The 14884-nt window shown below is 39.0% G+C and overlaps 2 protein-coding genes across 2 annotated transcripts; one reads left to right on the plus strand and one right to left on the minus strand.

The window, feature by feature from the left end:
* The first annotated feature begins 1214 nt into the window (after positions 1–1214).
* LOC131013380 (uncharacterized) lies at positions 1215–3138 on the plus strand. The gene is made up of 6 exons (XM_057941446.1): positions 1215–1326; positions 1824–1925; positions 2054–2173; positions 2263–2325; positions 2437–2585; positions 2700–3138. Exons 2-6 carry the CDS (start codon positions 1839–1841, stop codon positions 2824–2826), a joined length of 546 nt encoding a protein of 181 aa, XP_057797429.1. The 5' UTR covers positions 1215–1326; positions 1824–1838; the 3' UTR covers positions 2827–3138.
* Positions 3139–5206: 2068 nt separating this feature from the next.
* LOC131008185 (uncharacterized) lies at positions 5207–14004 on the minus strand. Its single transcript, XM_057935078.1, has 3 exons — positions 13546–14004; positions 6194–7869; positions 5207–6083 (listed from the first exon to the last, which is right to left on the minus strand). The coding sequence occupies exons 1-3, from the start codon at positions 14002–14004 to the stop codon at positions 5207–5209; spliced, it is 3012 nt and encodes a 1003-aa protein (XP_057791061.1).
* Positions 14005–14884: the final 880 nt, after the last annotated feature.

Here is a 14884-nt window from a genome sequence, read left to right on the forward strand (position 1 = left end):
TCTCCCCTCTCGACTCCGCCGCCGGCGCCGCTGCCCCACGCCGGCCCGTCGCCGCCCACCCTCGCTGCTGCCCCGCGCCCTAGTTCTTCTCTGTTCGATTGGTCGAGCCCTAGTTCTTCTCTGTTCGGTACAACGCAGCCGTCGCCATCTCAGGGAGACCGGCGAGCTACGCGACCTAGAGCCCGCCCATCGTTGCTGGTGGTCCGAGGATCGGCGAGCCGATGGTGTTCTACGGCCGGTTCTCTTCTCAACTCTACATAATCGAGGCAGGAAAGGGGGAAAGCCCTAATTCTCTGATTTGCAATCGAGAGCGGATGAGGTTGATAATTCTCTGACCTAAAGCCCTTCTCCCTCTCTCTACCTCCTCTTTGTGCCGCCTTTGTCTCCGGCAAGCAGCTGCTAGCCGCCACCTTCTCCAGCCTGGCGTCGCCCCCCATCCCCATCACCTCTCTTTCGCTTCCACCACCACGGTATACTCTCTCTCTCTCCATTTTCTATATGTATTTCTATCTTTGCGTAATTAATTTTTGAATTTGGGCAGAGCAACCTCCGTCGTCGGCTCAGCACCCACCACCGCTCCAATCGTACCACCACTGCCCCTGGCCTCTGACTCCGACAACAGTCGCCCTCATTCTTCAGGTAACAACTAAATGAAATTGAAGAGTGCATTAGGTAGCAAATTTTAGGGCATTTTGGACTCGAATTTTAGGGATTTATGGCTTGAATTTTCGCTAGTTTTTTTTTCTTGTTTCAGTTCATCTCATCTTGTATTATAAACTAGTTCACAGTTCCATACTCCATCCCATTTTGAGTTGACGTGTCTTTAGCAGTAATAGAGCATGATGGTTTTGAATGTCTTTGCAGTTCTTGGTGGAGAATAAATTTTGTTATATGGTAACTTAAAGTGTCTGATTAACTTTGGATATTTGCATTATAAACTAGAAGTTATTGGTTGATGCCCAAAAATCAAAAGTAGGAACGTTGGGTTAACGAACAGGGCAAATATTATTTCGATGCATGTATGAATACTAGATTATGTTTTAAAATTACATGCTTGTCACACATCTCAACTTCTTTGATGGCTGCTTTTCAGGGAAAGAGAGGTATTGAAAAGCAGCCTTTTCAACTTCCTGATTTCATTGCTGCCACAGGAATCGAGAAAATCAGACAAGTGAGACTGATTTCTTTTCTTTTCTTATGCATATCATTCTTATCAGTTGCCTGTTTTAACTTTTGTAGGTTCTTCATGATGCCTTCTTCAAACATCAGACTAAGCCGAAATTGACAAATCACGGTGATTTGTATTATGAGGGGAAGGAATTTGAGGTATGGTGATCATCAAAGATATCTCTTCAGTTTGCTTTATGTCATTTGATCTGCAATTTTTTATGGTATCATTTATCTGAATGATATTTGATAGTGTTAAACTAAGTTTGTGTGATTTTCTTTTTCCTTTTCTTAAAAAATCTGTAATAGCTAGCCTACTAGGGAATCAGCTGTATGGTTATTGTTGTTTAAACGTTTTGGCATGACCTGCTCATTTTTTTATTTCATGTATTCTTGTTTTTGGCTTGATTAGTAATCTGATGTGATAGTGATCTGCTTGAAATTATTGTTTCACTTCTTATTTCCTGTGTTCATAATTTTTGTAATAAGATTTTATTATATGTTGAGGTTTTGGCTTTGGTTTTTAATGCCTCAATCATCAGTCTTTATAATTGACTGTCCTGAAAAGTAAACATTTTAAAAATTCACAATTGATAGAATAGAGATTTATACTGGATACAACACTGATTTGTCAACTTTTCTCGGGCTGCTATCAGGTGAAACTGCGAGAAATGAAGCCAGTGACATTGTCACATGAGTTAAAAGAGGCTCTAGGCATGCCTGATGGTGCCCCCCCACCATGGCTCATCAATATGCAGGTTTACAAGATTATTACTTTGCTTAGTTTATTCGGTTTGTTTCATTCATAAAGCTACTTTCTATGTTGTTGCGTCACTTTCTCATAAAAGAGAAGAGTTGCAATTAGTACTTTCTTTTGTCATGGCAGAGATATGGTCCTCCACCTTCTTATCCTCATTTAAAAATCCCTGGCCTTAATGCACCAATCCCCGCTGGAGCTAAATTTGGCTATGGGCATGGAGAATGGGGCAAACCACCTGTTGATGAAGTGAGTTTACCTTAATATACTTTGTGGTTTTACCTTGAGTTTCATTAATGAATATCCCTCACATATTTGTATTTTCTCTTGTGAACTAGTATGGACGTCCCCTCTATGGAGGTGTTTTCGGCTTTGTGCAACAAGAACAGCCCAATTATGAGGTAAAGGAACATAGTATATTAGAACCTTTTTCATACATGCTCCCCTCTTTATAACGGCGAGCATTTTATCATGATTTTGTCTCCATGTAATTCATACCGACTGATTTTCAGAAAGAACCAGTTGATAAGACTAAGCACTGGGGTGACTTGGAGGAGGAGGAGGAGGAAGAGGAAGAGGAAGAAGAAGAAGAGGAGGAGGAGGAACTGATGGCAGAAGAGGAACTTGAAGATGGCATTCAGTCTGTTGACAGCCTTTCAAGGTGAAAGACATGCTTTGCTCTTTTGTGTTGAGATTTTGATTGTACTGTACACTAGAGACTGGTCTATATGTCTTCTTAAGTTGCTCTAACTGGTTATCTGGTGGATGATTGTAGCACTCCTACTGGCGTTGAAACCCCTGATGTTATTGATCTTCGAAAGCAGCAGAGGAAGGAACCTGATAGGCCTCTCTACCAAGTAATTATTTTTCTTTTTTCCTTACATTGTTACACCTTATTTTGAAGGTTTCTAGATGAAAAATCTTTCCATTTCAGGTAGCTTCTTTGCTTGATTATGTATTTCTTTCTACATTTTATGCCTGCTGGATTATAGATTCATTTCAGGTTCAAGAGATTCTGCCTGAAGTATAAAGGTTACAAGTCTATTGGTGCTAGAAACATTGTATGATAGATTTTTGTTTTAGCTATAAGGTTGTTGGTATTTTCAATTTTGAATCGGAATATGCAATGATGATGTATACTTGATATTTGGTTCATTTGTATAATAATGTATGAATTTCTTGGATGATATATAATATTGTTATCGTTGATTTTATCAATTTGTCGTTTTATAAAAATTGCAAAATTTAAAAATATACTACAATTATATAAAGTGCAAAAAACTGTTATAAAAGGTGCAAAAAATCGTTATGTATTCTAATTAAAGATAACGGTTAAAATCGTTATAAAAACTGCAAAAATCGTTATAAAAAGTGCAAAAAATCGTTATAAAAAGTGTAAAAAACCGTTATGTATTCTATCAAAGATAACGGTTAAAACCGTTATAAAAAGTGCAAAAAACTGTTAACTATGATAAAAAAAAATAAAAAAAAATTAATACATAACGGAAAAATCTTAATACATAACGGTGAAAAACCGTTATGTATTCTATCAAAGATAACGGTATAAACCGTTATAAAAAGTGCAAAAAACTGTTAACTATGATAAAAAAAATAAAAAAAAATTAATACATAATGGAAAAATCTTAATACATAACGGTGAAAAACCGTTATGTATTCTATCAAAGATAACGGTTAAAACCGTTATCAAAAGTGCAAAAAACTGTTAACTATGATAAAAAAAAATTAATACATAACGGAAAAATGTTAATACATAACGGTGAAAAACCGTTATGTATAACCTTTATAGATAACGGATGCGTACTTTTATGTATGACACATCGTACCGTTATCTATGCTACTATACATAACGGTTTTGAAACCGTTGTCTATGACGTATAGAATAGATAACACCACTATACACAACGGTTTTTTTGCTCATAGATAACGGATAAAATCCGTTATCTATGAGCGTTTTTCTAGTAGTGGCTCTTCACCGGTTGCAGCGAATTACATCTGTGAGCAAGAATATCCGATTAACGAATAAGTGCAGACGACTTGGTAATGGCCGCATAAGATTTGGTGGCCACCGTGTCCAGGGAAGGCTATTCACCGGCAAGGCCGGATGCCTTTCCCGTTGAGTCGTGCACATCAGTATTTCTCATGTCAGAAGTAGAAGCACTAGGGTTAGGAAAAAACCCTATAAGTTGTTGGAGAGGCTGAACGTCGTCAGGGTTCTAAATTGGTGGATATCATAGAAAAGTTATGATGGAAGTATCTAGAGTGGAAATCGCGTAGGAGTCCAGGGCCGGTGCCAGAGGAATCATGGCAGCAGAAGGCTAGGTCAACAGGAAGCGTTTTTCGCAAGGTATCTCTCCATTCTGGAGTCGGGTATTTATATCTTAAAGTTTTCTCATATTTATTCTTTATAATTTAATAGAAATCTATTTTATAGTTATTTTTAATATAAAAGCAAATAACTATTTCATATATAACCAAAATAGAAAAAAAAAATGAAATGAAACAAAAAGAAAATAAAAAGTAGTAAAATAAAATAATAATAAAAAAAAAATGGGCATAATTTTGAAGGATGTATATCATATCCCCTCTCTCCTCTAACCACCTCCCTAAAGTACCACCCTGTAATTCTTCGGGATGCATCTCCTCTGTAGGATAGATGGTACCACCCCTTCATTGGAGATAGTCTTATAACAATTTTTTTTTTTTTTGAAGCTGAGATAGTCTTATAACATTAATTACAATAAAATTGGATCACTTTCCCCACTCATAACACACCCACCTAACATTTATTAAATTTTGTACCACCAGAGTGGGATAGAGGGATATTATTTTTAGTGCATAATCAACAATATTTATGCGTATTGATTATGTTAATTATTTTTTTAATTAAATAGAATTTTTATTAAAGAGGAAAATAGAAAAAGAAGGCGGAACCAAACCCTTGAGAGTACAGAGGGGAGCAAACTAAGGGCCGAGCCTCATTAAAACCTCAACAAGAGGAAAATGAGTACTCGTTTAAGAAAAGGTGCCTAAGAAGCTGAGTTGGAAAATTTTCAGAAGCTCCGGCTGAACCATCGCCCCTAAAAAATTCCGGCTCCCAAAAGCACAGAAAATGAACAAAACAACAGAAAAGAAAAGAAGAGGACGGGTACATGGCCGGAAAGACGGCGTCGCCGTGACCCCTCGAAACCTCAGAGCAAACAAAACCGAGGGCCAAGATGAACCGCTCCACCCAAGCGCAAGCCAAACCACAACCAAAACTCATCAATAACGTAAACGAACGTGGCTGTGAGAAGCCATGTCAAGACCTAGCGCCGTCTTGATAGCCTCAATCGCATGGAGCCACCAACCATTTGGCACCACATCGCTTGCCATAATATCCGCCGGCTTATTGCCCTCCCTGTAAATATGAGTGACCTGCAAGTTGAAATCTCTAAGCAAACCCAAGGTCTTCTTCCAAGCAGCCACGAAGCGCCACGGAACCAAATTATCCCGCCTTCCAAAAAGATTCACAATATAAGTAGAATTTGATTCCACCCATAAAAACCTCCAGTTCCGCTCATGCGCAATTTGAATCGCGAGAATGACCGCAAGAAGCTCTGCTTCAAAGGCAAACCCTTTGCCGCCATCTTGATGAAAACACCCACGGACACAACCATGATTATCCCGAAAAACCCCGCCAGCAGCGATCTTCCCCGGAGCTCCCAAAGCAGAGCCATCAGTGTTGACCTTAATCCACTGTAGAATCGGAGGCCACCAATGCACATTCACAAAAATAGGAGGCGGCGAGACTCTAGAGGCCACCCCAATCCTCCTAATAATCAAATAATCCGACCAACTGTTATTCATACAACCCAACTTGCTGAAGTTAGCTTCAACTTCTTTAAAATCAATCCTAATGTGTTGAAGCAAACGCTGCCTGCTAAAAACCTTCCCTTTGAACACACACTCGTTTCTTTGATGCCAAATTGCCCAAAGAAGATAAATAATACCAGCCTTCCAGTACGTCAGAACTTGAGAGCTAGGCTTATGATTCCACGCTGCAACTAAGAAACTATGGATATCAACATGTTCACCATTAAAATTAAACCAGTTTAGGAATTCCTCCCAAACATGTCTAAGCTCGCTGCATTGCCAGAACCTATAGCAAAAACAGCAAAAATTAGGCATAATCAGTCCTTGCTTAATGAGGCAATCAAAAGTAGGTAAACGTTTATGAATCAGCCTCCAACAAAGCAACGAACGTCGCACCGGGATGAAATTTTCCCAAATCCAAGAACCCCACTTAACAGAAGGAAACCCATGATAGCGTTTTGAGAAAGCTGCGGCAGCAGAGACCGTACCATGCACAGAACTCTTCCAAAACCTATTATCCGAACCTTCCCCGACAGGAAGAAGCAGGATATCACAAACGATAAAGTTCCTTCATAAAAATAATCCGCCACTGAGCAAGTCAGCGTCTGTAAAAGAAAATCCGGGACACCACAGCGCTTCACAAGAGAGTAACCAAGCCAATCATCTTTCCAAAAATTGATCGAAGTTCCTTCACCCACATAACAATAAGCATCATCAACTAACTCAGTGATTTCCGGCCTCAAGCCCAACCAGATCGAAGATGCCGCCGCCTTGGTGGGACGGCAAAGCGGCGTCAAATATCTACTTCGCATAATCTGATGACTGAAACTCTGCCCACCAATAATGTTCCACGCCATCTTCATCAAGTAGCTCTTGTTCATAATATCAAATGAACAAATTCCAAGACCACCCTCCTCCTTAATAGCACACACCCTCGCCCAACGAACCGGGCAGTTGGGTCTCTTGGAGACATCGCCAGTCCAGATAAAATTCCGACACTTCAAATCCAGCTCCTTAATAAGACTTCTCGGCCAGCGATAAACCATCATAGAATGCGTAATAGAACTCTGAATCACAGACTTCGCCAAACAAATTCTACCAGCCATAGAAAGCTGCATGCCCTTCCATCTAGCAAACTTGAGAATAATCCGATCATGAATTGCACGCAAGAAAGAGGCTTTGACCCGCCCAGAGAAAATCGGCACGCCTAGATAATTGAACGGCAGAGATCCCTTCCTGAACTTCAAAATATTAATGATATGACGTTTCAACCTGTTAGGAGTCTTGTCCCCAAAATAAACGTGAGATTTCTCCATAGAACAGATCTGACCGGAAATAGAGCCATAAAACTCCAAAATATGAGTGATCTTACGAGCATTCGCAGTCGTTGCACGACCAAACACCAAAATATCATCTGCATAAAGAAGATGAGTAGGGAAAGCAGTACCTCTGGTAATTTTCATTGGAACAAGATTACCAGAATCAACACAATTCTGGAAGAGGACACTGAGCACATCTTCAGCAATTCCAAATAAAATTGGGGACAAAGGATCCCCCTGCCTGACGCCTCTAGAACACTGAAAATAACCACAAAGATTGTTGTTATAAAGAATTGAAAGTCTAGCAGAACGAAGAATAATATCAATCCATCTGATGAAAGTTTCAGAGTAGCCTCCAACTCGCAAAACCTTAAGAAGAAAATCCCAACGTAAGGTATCAAAAGCCTTTCTGATATCAATCTTACAAGCCATGTTAATCCCCCCATGAGAACGCTTGAGGCAGTTCACCCCCTCAGAACCAAGCATAATGCAGTCATGAATGGAACGACCGCTAACAAAACCAAACTGGTGCTTGGAGACCAACTCCGCCGCCACACTGCTCAGCCTCGTAGCCAAAACTTTCGAAATGATTTTGAAAAGGAAATTCGAAAGCACAATAGGCCTCAGATCAGTAACTGAATTCACCGTCTCTTTCTTCGGAATGAGAATCAAAGTATTGGAGTTGCAACCCGTCGGAAGATAGGAAGCCACAAGTTTACTTTGATAAGTAAATGGATGATAGTGAAGGCAGTTCTGACCATAGAATTACTAGGCAGAAAAAGAGAAATTTAATCTATTAATGGAACGATGATCTCTCTTTAACATGAATTGATTGGAACAAAACGGAATCTCACTGGAACAGGAGCTTTCTTATGTTTTATGATAGTATTGCGATGGTTTGTTCTTTGATGAAGTGTGATATGGTTTGTATACTTGAATGAGGAAATGTTGACTTCAGGTTTGTAACAATATGATATTCAAAAAGTAATAAATGTTAAGTGATGAAAAGCTTGAAATTGATAACTTATAGAGTGGATTTTGAAAATAGCCTATTTCTTTTAATAAACTTAAAAATTACCCATTAAAATAAAAATTTTAAAAAAATACTGATAAACACTCATTTTGCATGGTTTATATGGTTTATATTATGCGATTTAAGTCGATTTTACGCCCATTTTATTATTGTTTGGAGTTCATTGCATATTATTTCATAATTTCACGGTCGGGTGTAGTTTTGGCTATTTTGATGCAGGATTGAGTGGTATTGGAGCATGGATAGTAAGGAATATGCTTAAGAGAAGAATTTTGAGAGAATCAAGCCCGAAAATCGAGAAAAGACGAAGATTCGGTGCGAGAAAGATGGATTTCGGCGGTCAAACGCCGTTGACAGCCGAATTGGTGGAGTTGAAGGGCCACTTCGGCGACCAGTTCGGCGGGCGCCGTTCCGGTCGCCGAATGTTCTATCGATATTTTGTTCTTGGATTTCAAAAACGGCGGTCGCCAAAGTTTATGAAGGATTTACGGCGGTCAACGCGTTGACTGCCGAGTTGACCGCCGAACCGGTGTTGTGCGCGGTTTTTTTCGGTTTTTCGAGTTATTTTCGGTTTCGAACTTTGTTTTTACCCTAAGACTATAAATAGGTCTTCTTTTGACCTATCTAGGGTTCCACACATTACATTCTAGCGTTATAGCTTTAGTTTTACATTTATTTTCCTGTTTTCAAGGCTTGGATCAAGATTGAAGATTGAAGCTGCTACAATTGTTCTTATTCAGTTTTTATATAATTTAGTTCTTCCAATTGCGTTCTTTTTAATTATGTTTATGCTTTCTTTTATTATGTCTGGCTAGTTTCGTTTAGCTGATTCTCGGGTTTGTAAATAGTTGATTGAATTTATGTGATTTATTTGTTAATACCTTTGTGCCTTCCAGTTTATGATTCATAATTCCTGGTGCTTGATTTCTTGTGAATTATCTGATCAATAGTTTGCATGTTTAGCTATTCGGTTTGAGACCTAGCGGAGATAACTGTTTAGTGAATTCAAGAATGTATGATATGATTTTAACCTTAAGACCTAGCGGAGATAGGTGGATCATAGGGAGCTATTCTTAAGAGCTATTGGGAGTTAGTAGATTTTCTTGAGACCTAGCGGAGATAGAGAATTTACTAATCTACGATCGTTGCTGCTCTAGTGAGAGTGATTGATTAATTAAGTGATCTCTCATCATAACTGGATTAAACTGGTACATAGGATTAACAGATTTATTGTGTGGATTTAGTTAATGAAGTTACTATCCTAGGATCAGCTGTCTTTATTATTTGGTTTTTCTACGTGACTTTATTTGCTGCTGTTTGAGTCTAGTTATAATTAAATCCTCCTTATTTTCGTTTGCCTGTCTATTTTTATAGTCTGTTTAGGAGATAGCTAGAGTTATTTCATTGTGTCAGTTCCTGAGGATACGATACTCGATTGCTACATATATGCTACAATTACACCGTGTTAGTTGCGGTATTTGTTGCTAAGAATTTAGTGATAAAATACCCACACTTATCATTTTACCATTGCATATAAAAATTTAAACACTACCCTTTAAAAAATTCGCGCATTTCACAACCAGTCGAAGTCACTATTTATGTTGTGAACTCAAGTAGCTGTGAATTTGAATTTTAAAGTTTGAATTCACAACCAAAACAACTAGTTGTGAATTCCAGCATTTCACAACCAATCGAATTCACAACCATGATTTATTTTGGTTGTGAATTCAAGTAGTCGTGAATTTGAATTTTAAATTTGAATTCACAACCAAAACAACTAGTTGTGAATTCGAGCTTTAAAACTCTAATTCACAACCATGATTTATTTTGGTTGTGAATTCAAGTAATCGTGAATTTGAATTTTAAAGTTTGAATTCACAACCAAAACAACTAGTTGTCAATTCAAATTTTAAAATTTGAATTCACAACCAGCAATAGAGTTGGTTGTGAATTCAAGAACATTTAGTTGTGAATTCATAGATCTGGTTGTGAATTCAAGAATATTTAGTTGTGAATTCATAGATCTGGTTGTGAATTTAAGAATATCAAGTTGTGAATTTATAGATCAGATCGTGAATTCAAGAACATTTAGTTATGAATTCAATAATATTAAGTTGTGAATTCACAGATGTAGTCGTGAATTCAAGAACATTAAGTTGTGAATTCAAGAATATTAAGTTGTGAATTTATAGATGTGGCTTGTGAACTAAAAAATATTAAATTGTGAATTCATAAATTTGATCGTGAATTCAAGAATATAAATTTCATGAAAAGAAAAGAAAAGAAATCGATATTATCAAATATCTAAAAGTTTATGAGCGCCCGCTGCCATTGTCATAACTTATAAGTGCCACTTTTTGTTTTTTCTCAATTTAGGATTTTAATAATATTAAATTGTCATAAGTTTACAATATCATCAAATATCTAAAAGAAATCCTTATGCACTTATGCTAATTACTAGAAACCCCCCCCCCCCCACCTCTTCTCTTCCCCCCTCCCCTTCTCCATCAGCGCACAAACTCATCCCCTTCTCCATCAGTGCACATACTCGTGCCTGGTGGACGTCGTATACCACCAAATAATTCCTGCGGAATTACCAAAATAAATTAGTATATTGGTAAACAGGGTCGATCCCACAGAGAGCAGTTAAAACTCATTCAAATCCCTAAAATCTATAAAATTGGTGATGCCACCACGCCTTAATTTTAAGAGGAGTTAATTAAACTAAGAATGCAGAATTAAATCAAATAAAATACGCTTGAAATAAATCAATAAAAAGGTAATTCGGCTCAAATAAATCCACACTAATTTAACTCTGATCCTCGATGCAATAATTAATCATTCCCTATCAACCAACCAGTTATAGGATACCGTGATACGCACTGACATACCCCAATTCCTACTTACTATGTCGATAAACAGCTAGATACGCTAGTCTTGTCTATTTCCCTTATTAAAATATAACCTAGCTGGATACGTCAGTCTTAGATTTAATATTCTAACATCATTAAGAGAAAGGAACCCAATTTAGACCAATTATCCTAGATACGCTAGTAATAATTAATCCACCAATTTATTCCTACTACAAACATGGTAGTTTTGTCACTAATCAGCCCTATTCCAACAATTATGGATTGGAGGTGCTAATTGACTATAATCCAATTAAACCTAAGTTGATCAGGCTTAAATAAAATCAGAATTATCATTGAACCTAGGAATTAATCGGAATCAATAGGAACCAATTTTAAACCAATTAGGTCTCACAAATAATTAAATCAGAGTTTCATTATTCTCGCCGAATTAAAAAGTTAGCTACTCATGCTTAAATTAAGAACAAGCAAAGAAATAGAAGTAAACATAAAACAAGAGAATAAATTAAAACGCAATAAAATAACTACTCTGGAATGAAAAGAGAAATCGTCGGTACTGAAAGCTAAAGCAAAAGTATGAACGTAATCAAAGTAAACTAATAAATCTAAGTCTAAAGTTTGCGGCTGCCAAGGGAAAGATGATCTCCAGCAAAGACGAAAATTAGGGCAAAAGATTGTATGTCTGAAAGAAAAACTAGGCCCTATTTATAGACTTCAAATCCTTGTTGATCACCATGGAAGTTGCCATGCAAAGACGGACTCTAAAAGGAATAGAATCGTGCAAAGGAAGGTAAGTCCAGCTGTGACGCGCGCTCTGGAAATAATCTCCACTATGGCGGAAATCGCGGCCCTCGCCAGCGGAATGGGTTGCCAGCGGAATGGTGATTTCTCTGCTATCGCCAGAGGAACGGTGATTTCTCTGGTTTCTCGTTTCCGCTGTAATGGACTTCGGTTCCGCTGCACTGGACTTTGATTCCGCTGGCGTTTCGATTCCTCTGGCGCTTTCGATTCCTCTGGCGCTTTCGCGGATTTCTCTGACTTTTTGATTTCTCTGCTTTGACTATCCATTTCGCTGCTCTGGAGATTGGTTTCTCTGACTCGGGGCTTCGGCTGACTTCTCTGGTCTGGTCTGGAGCGCGGGCTTTGGCGATAGAGCTATGCTGCTCTGCTCTGGCTACAGAGTTATGCTAAAAACACCTCTTTAGCCCCGAAATCTCCAAAATTGTATTCTTCCATCTAAAAACCTAAATCTCCTGCAAAGCATCAAACAAACCATAAAACGCACCATTTTCCAGAAGATTCTCTTAAAATAAAGCTCATATAAACCCCAAAATTTAGCACAATTAAGCATAAATCAACCCCCCCACACTTAGCCTTTTGCTTGTCCTCAAGCAAAATCCAGATGAATCCTAGGAAGAGATTGATTTCAACAATGCTAATTTCCAATCCAAACATTCACAAGTCAATTCAAGATTTTACAATCAACACACATCTTCTCGATCATGCAAGTAACTCAAAGTTTAAGAAGCAACAAAAGAGTAATGCAAGTAATTCGATCAGACCCAATTCTCCGCTAGAAGTGAATTCCCTAATGTGATCGCCTTTATAATCAATATCACCATTTTTCACACTTTTTGTGCTTAAGATTTTCGACAGCTGAGCCATAATTCATGAAATAAAACCATTTGGATGTAATCCAAAGTCTTTTCACGTGGTTTCCCATGCTCATAGTTGAACTAGAGGAGCAGAGACTCAGAGCTGTCACATTTTCAGAGCAGGCCAGATGTTTTAGAGCTGGCAATTTCAAAGTTGGCAATTCGTCCAACATTTTCACAAATAAGATACGATCGTAGGCAATCACAATGACAACACTCCTTCTAGCATCTACCGGACAAATCACGTTTTACTAACTTACAAAAATGTTGCAACAAAACTCATAATTCTTTGCACAATCAAGAAACATATATCGAAGGTAAAACAAGAATAACTACCATTCATTAACATACCCGAAAGTCACATCGAAAACCATTTGTTCTTCCACCGATTCATAAAAATTCGCACGAGATAAAGACCAAAACTAAGCATAGAAAGATTAATCTCGCCCAATTGAAAATATAAGCAACACAAAACACACCCCCCCACACTTAGAGTATGCCATGTCCTCAGGGCATAAAAGAAATAAGGAGAGTTTAGAAAACGTCCCTGATTATCGGCAATGAAAAACTGAAGCATCGTGAGAGGTGGTGAAGAGTGGAGAGTGGCAGCGCTGGCAGGGCAGAGTAGAGGTGAGCTCGCTGGCAGGGCAGAGTAGAGATGAGCTCGCTGGCAGAAACATGAACACCTCCAGAAGCATAGTATCCGTATAGCAACCGAACTTAAGACAAAGAACAAAACACCAACTAAAAACAAAACAAAGAACAACAAAAAAAACTAAAAACAAACCAACGGTGGGTTGCCTTCCACCAAGCGCTAGATTTGAAAGTCGCCAGCTCGACTGCATCTTCGAGGTCAAAAAATGCCCGGAACCAACAGCGAAACAGACTCCGCTGGAACTAAAGAAGAGGCATCATAAAACGGCTTCAAACGTTGTCCATTCACGGTGAATGTCTTCGCCGTATCTAGGCTGCGTATCTCAAACGCCCCATTGGGGTAGACAGACTGAATCACGAACGGACCAACCCATTTTGTCTTCAACTTTCCGGGCATTAAACGCAGCTTCGATTGGAACAAGAGTACCTTTTGCCCGACCTTCAAGGATTTCCCTCGCAGATTCTTGTCATGCCACATCTTAGTGCGCTCTTTATACCACATGGCTGCATCATATGCTTCAAGACGAATCTCCTCAAATTCTTGAAGTTGAAACTTTCTTTCCTCCTCACACTTAGGCAACTGCTTATTCACTTCTTTCACGGCCCAATATGCGCGATGCTCTAACTCAACCGGCAGGTGGCACATCTTCCCAAAGATTAGACGATAAGGTGACATACCTATTGGGTTTTGTAGGCAGTTCTGTACGCCCAGAGTGCGTCATCTAGCCTCAAGCTCCAATCTTTTCGAGACGGGTTCACTGTTTTCTCTAGAATTTGCTTCACTTCTCGGTTGGAAACTTCGGCTTGGCCGTTGGTTTGAGGATGGTAAAGAGTAGCCAATCGATGATGCACACCATATTTCTTCATCAATGCTTCGATGGTGCGGTTGCAGAAGTGCGTCCCCTGATCGCTAATCACTGCTCGAGGTACTCCATACCTAGTAAAGATGTGGGACTTCAAAAATGCAGCAACCACCTTGGCATCATTCGTTTTCGTAGCCTTTGCTTCTACCCATTTCGACACGTAGTCAACGGCGAGCAAGATGTAGAGATTGCCGTATGAGCTTGGGAATGGTCCCATGAAATCCATCCCCCACACATCAAATATCTCACAAAAAATCATCGGGACTTGGGGCATCTCATCTCACTTGGAGATATTTCCGGTCAGTTGACAATGATCACAGCTTTTGCAAAATAGATAAGCATCTCTATGTAATGTGGTCCAAAAGAAACCGGAATCAAGTACCTTCCTCGCTGTACGTTTCGGACCAAAATGACCGCCACAAGCTAGAGAATGGCAGTGTACAGGAATGGCTCGTTGCTCTGCTTCAGGAACGCAACGTCGGATAATCTGATCAGCTCCAACCTTCCACAAATAAGGTTCATCCCAAAGATAATACTTGCACTCACTTCGAAGTTTCATCCGCTGTGCCTTTTTGAACAAAGGTGGGAATATTCCAGTAGTCAAATAATTGACGATGTCGGCGAACCATGGCTCCGACCCACCTTTTTTCTCAACTGAATACGCTGCTGACATTTCCAGAGCAGAACACGTGC

The sequence above is a fragment of the Salvia miltiorrhiza genome, chromosome 2 (assembly GCF_028751815.1).
Source record: "Salvia miltiorrhiza cultivar Shanhuang (shh) chromosome 2, IMPLAD_Smil_shh, whole genome shotgun sequence".
In the NCBI taxonomy this organism is placed as follows: Eukaryota; Viridiplantae; Streptophyta; class Magnoliopsida; order Lamiales; family Lamiaceae; genus Salvia; species Salvia miltiorrhiza.

Excerpts from the sequence above, each read along its gene's own strand:
- LOC131013380 (XM_057941446.1), top strand. The coding sequence starts at position 1,839 with ATGAAGCCAGTGACATTGTCACATGAGTTAAAAGAGGCTCTAGGCATG. Across the intron at positions 1,926-2,053 it reads CATGGCTCATCAATATGCAG|AGATATGGTCCTCCACCTTC; the intron begins GTTTACAAGATT and ends TTGTCATGGCAG. Across the intron at positions 2,174-2,262 it reads GCAAACCACCTGTTGATGAA|TATGGACGTCCCCTCTATGG; the intron begins GTGAGTTTACCT and ends CTTGTGAACTAG.
- LOC131008185 (XM_057935078.1), bottom strand. The coding sequence starts at position 14,004 with ATGTCACCTTATCGTCTAATCTTTGGGAAGATGTGCCACCTGCCGGTT. Across the intron at positions 7,870-13,545 it reads CGGAGTCTGTTTCGCTGTTG|AACTGCCTTCACTATCATCC; the intron begins GTTCCGGGCATT and ends TTCTATGGTCAG. Across the intron at positions 6,084-6,193 it reads TTTGGGAAAATTTCATCCCG|GTTCTGGCAATGCAGCGAGC; the intron begins GTGCGACGTTCG and ends TTTTTGCTATAG.